At 50.2% G+C, this 4,311-nt stretch overlaps 1 protein-coding gene across 1 annotated transcript in view; it reads left to right on the top strand.

Annotated features, from left to right (window-relative positions):
- Nucleotides 1-151: 151 nt before the first annotated feature.
- The window catches only part of XRRA1 (X-ray radiation resistance associated 1), a gene marked incomplete at its 5' end in the record, with an annotated part of 16,058 nt that continues 11,898 nt past the window's right edge, over nucleotides 152-4,311 (top strand). The window contains 5 exons of the mRNA XM_010023652.1: nucleotides 152-258; nucleotides 874-1,028; nucleotides 1,260-1,331; nucleotides 1,982-2,054; nucleotides 3,206-3,303. Of these exons, the coding sequence (XP_010021954.1) occupies nucleotides 152-258; nucleotides 874-1,028; nucleotides 1,260-1,331; nucleotides 1,982-2,054; nucleotides 3,206-3,303 (505 nt within the window). The remainder of the gene's footprint in view (nucleotides 259-873; nucleotides 1,029-1,259; nucleotides 1,332-1,981; nucleotides 2,055-3,205; nucleotides 3,304-4,311) is intronic.

The raw sequence follows: 4,311 nt of genomic DNA, 5'->3' as shown, positions 1-4,311 counted from the left end.
CCAACACAAACCATTCTATGATTCTATGACATTCCTTTGCCTACAGGCTGATGTTTCTCTTGTAGCTCTGCTTGGAAAGAGCTGATAAAACTAAAGTATGTTAAAGTCAGTGAACATTTAAAGCCATTTCTTTCTTTCCCGCTCTCCCCAGGAATGCTGCTGTCACAATGGCTACGACAGGACTGTATAAAATAGGTGATGGAAGCAACTCTGCAACTAACGGCTGCCCTGCCAGGAACATCTTGTGCACAAGTAAAGGTGACTCTTCTTCAGAACAACGTGTCTATAAGGGCAGGTCCACCACCCAGAGCCAGAGCTGCTGCTTCTCTGAGCCTTGAGAACCCCATCAGTGAAATGCTGCCTGAAGGATAGCTACAGACTCTAACAGCAGCAGATGGCAAAACTGAGCCAAAAAGTTCACCTTGGGAGGTTTAGGTTGGACATTAGGAGGAACTTTTTCACTGGGTGGAGGTGCAGCTCTGGGCCAGGTTACCCTGGGAGGTGCTGGAATCCTAGACAGAGCCACAGGTGATGGATTGAACATTGCTGACGGTCCTGCTTTGGGTGGGAGGTTGGATTGGTGGTGTCCAGAAGGCCCTTTGAGCCCACACCTCCATGTCTGCAACCTATGGCTCCATTAGCATCTGTAAAAAATCATGTTTCTCCTCTTCCATGGCCCTGGCTGTAGCTTTAATGTTCTGACCTTAAATTCATGGACACTGAACACTTTATACATCAGTATTTCCATGTATAGGGGGTTTAAAGTGGTGGATTTTCCTGCCAGGCTGAGAGGAGCTACTTTGAGAAGAACACATTTGGAGGGTTGAGTGCTCACCTTGTCATCTCCTCTGCCCTGGTCCATCATCACTGCAGGGGCTGGGCACTGGGGGCTGGCACACAGAGCTACCCCGAGGGCTTGGACTGAGAAGGGGTCCTCCAGGAAGACACCACAGCAGAGGAGAAAGCCCCCAAAGTCTACCTTCATGGGAAACAATAACAAACACCATGTCCTAGATGAGCCATTTCTGGTGAGTGCAGGGCTCCTTTGCTATTGCCTGAACCTTCTGCTGGTGTTCTGTGGAGCTGAGGAGATGCTGCTGCTGGATGGACTCTGTAGCTGCCTCTCCCCATCTCCATGCTGCCTTCTCCCCTCTTCCCACGTTCCAAAGCACCAGCTGAGGTCTGGTTTTGGGGCTCAGGTCCCAGGACATGCCATGGAGGATTGCTGTAGGACTAACCACTTGTGGGTTTGTCCCCAGATGAAGCACCACCGTTTGAAGAACCCCTCTGACCTGTGCTCTGTGAACATAAGCAGCCAAAATCTGGTCTCAGTGAGTATCAGAGACTCAGGAAGTCTTAGAGAACTCCCTTGAAAGTTGAAAACTTTACCACATTAGCACATGAGTGTCCAGAGATCAGAGAAGACACATGTTAGAAGCAGGCAGATTTGGAGGTTTGGAGGAATCATCCCACAAACTTCTCCATCATGTCTTCATAACCAAATCAACTTGGTCTTTGTGGTCTGCAAACTCCTCCCCATTTAGATCCCCTCTCAACATGCTGCTCTTTGGACTTTACGTCAACTATGGTAGAGTTCAGCCTGAGAACTGATTCTATTTGGGTTCATGACTAACTCACTGCTGGGGTTTTAGTGTCTTTTTAGGGTTCCCTCCTGGTGGTGTGAAGGTCTCGTGCTAAATTATAGGTTACTTTTACTGGGTCACCTATAGGTATGAGATGTTGTCAGTGAGGGCACAGAAGGGGCTTTGCTTTGGGGCTCAGCTGGTCCAGGTCTTCTGCATGTCAGTCACCGAGGCAGCTGTGCACTAACCAGATACTCCCATAGTCAGAAAACTAAACGAAGACCAAATGATGGGCAATGCTGTGATTCAGGCATTCTGAGGAAAGGAGACACCCAGTGGTTATACCTCAGTGTGGAGCTGGAGTGAGATGAATGACCGTTTCCTTCTGTATTTTTCAGGCTAAAGAAGATGATTTTGAGAAATTTGATTGTGTTGCTTTTATAAATGCTGCTGAGAACCTGCTGACACTTGGTAAGGGAATGCACTGCCAAAAAGTAGGTGCTGCTTTTCAACCTGGGGAAGCTTATGCTTGTCTGAACAAAGGTCTAGAGCTTTACAAAGAGGTTTAAGATACACACTTCTTCACAGAATTGCTTCCTTCCACTTACTGAGCTGAAATCCTTGTGCTAATTCCCTTTATTGTAGTGATAATTGTGTCACTGTGGTGTCCTTTAGAAAACAAAGCTCTTTACAAAGAAAATCCCTGTGTAATATAATGAAACAACTTGTCCTACAGGCTCAGCAGGTTAATGATAGAGCTGGGAGGTGAATCCAAAGCCGGTGCCATGGGCTCAGTCCATTTGAAGAAATAAAAAGAAATCTGTTTATAACTAGTAAAACACAGAAGCTAAATGTGCCATCAGTGGCTTCAAGCAATAATCCAGTCTGGGGTGGGAGTGAATCATAGAATCCCAGCCAGGTTTGGGTTGAAGGGACCTTAAAGCTCCTCCAGCCCCAACCCCTGCCCCGGGCAGGGACACCTTCCACTAGAGCAGGTTGCTCCAAGCCCCTGTGTCCAACCTGGCCTTGAACACTGCCAGGGATGGGGCAGCCACAGCTTCTCTGGGCACCCTGTGCCAGCGCCTCAGCACCCTCACAGGGAAGAGCTGCTGCCTCAGAGCTCATCTCAATCTCCCCTCTGGCAGATTCAAGCCATTCCCCTTGTCCTGTCCCTCCATCCCTTGTCCAAAGCCCCTCTCCAGGTCTCCTGGAGCCCCTTTAGGCCCTGGAGCTGCTCCAAGGTGTCCCCTTGAGGAGCCTTCTCTTCTCCAGCTGCCCCAGCCCAGCTCTCTCAGCCTGGCTCCAGAGCAGAGCTGCTCCAGCCCTTGCAGCAGCTCTGGGGCCTCCTCTGGCCTCGCTCCAGCAGCTCCACGTCCCTCTTGTGCTGTTGCCCCAGAAAGGCATGAAAGCAAACCAGAGGTGTGAGGACCAGGCTGGTGGGATATCATGTATTGTATGGACACCCATCAAACCGAGCTGTGTCCTCTTTCAGACATACCCACTGATAATACCAGTGCTCTTGTTCTTGCTGGGTTGGTCCACTCCAGGCCTCGGTAAGACATGGTTTGTTCTGTTACTGCTGTTCCTCACTCACTGGAGCATTTTCTTTTCCACCCTTGCAGAACCATTCCGTAAGTTTCCAGGATTGAGGCAGCTGGAACTTTCCTTGAATGGACTAAGAAATCTGAAGATCACTGCTGGAGAGTTCCTGCATTTGGAAGTAAGATGAGGGGGATCTGAGACCTTATTCACCTCCTCCCAACCATCACACTGAAGCCTACACTCCCTGCAATGTGAATTCTCTGAAACTGCAGAGTCTTTCTGTCTTCCCGCTTCCTTGTGACCCCAGGAAATCCTTTCTGGTCCCTCAAGGACCTTCACATCTTGCTTCCTCCTGCAGAGTGATCCCTCACAGCTTCCCATTGTTCAGCCCCTTGATACAGGTCTCCTTGTTTCCCCTGCAATGGGCCACCCCTTTGCTTCAGGATCCTCTCCCTGCAGTGTGTCAGTCACCCGTGGCATCCCTCACCACCTCCCTGACGCTGTGTGGTCCCCAATAGATCCCTGACCTCCTCCACGCTGTGCTCCACCTCTCTGCAGCCCATCCTCCTCCTCTCCACATCGGAGTCTGCAGTTTTGCCAACTTACGGGCTGCCTTTTAACACAGCAAAGGTGTCAGTTTGTGTTTTCTCTGAAAAAGAGACAAAGTGCATCCTAAGAGCAAGCAACTGTGTCCACTATGGTGGCCCTAGTTGTCTTCTGCCTCCAGCTTGGAGTGGGTCTCTGCTCTGGCTCAGCTGTACTGTCTTTACCTAGTCTGGGCTCTTTGAGGTGCTGTTGTTACCTGGATTTCTCTGGTTTCTGATTCCTGATGGATATAAAATTTTATCTTAAAAGGTTTCTTTCTTCTTGGCTTATTCAAGGAGTTGGTGGTGGCTCAGCTGTCTGCTCTGTACACTTGGATCCAGGTCTTCCACCTGCCCAAATCCATGAAATGCAGGAGAGCTCCTCCAGCATCACTCCCATGCACTGTTGGTAACCTGCTCACTCAGTGCTCAAGTCCCAGGTGATCACAGAACCCCAGCCTGGTTTGGGTTGAAGGGCCCTTAAAGCTCCTCCAGCCCCAACCCCTGCCCCGGGCACGGACACCTTCCACTAGAGCAGGTTGCTCCAAGCCCCTGTGTCCAACCTGGCCTTGAACACTGCCAGGGATGGGGCAGCCACAGCT

Source organism: Nestor notabilis, unplaced genomic scaffold, assembly GCF_000696875.1.
Source record: "Nestor notabilis isolate BGI_N333 unplaced genomic scaffold, ASM69687v1 scaffold13461, whole genome shotgun sequence".
Lineage (NCBI taxonomy): Eukaryota > Metazoa > Chordata > Aves > Psittaciformes > Psittacidae > Nestor > Nestor notabilis.
The sequence above is the reverse complement of the archived record's forward strand: the minus strand, read 5'-3'. Positions and strand labels throughout refer to the sequence as shown.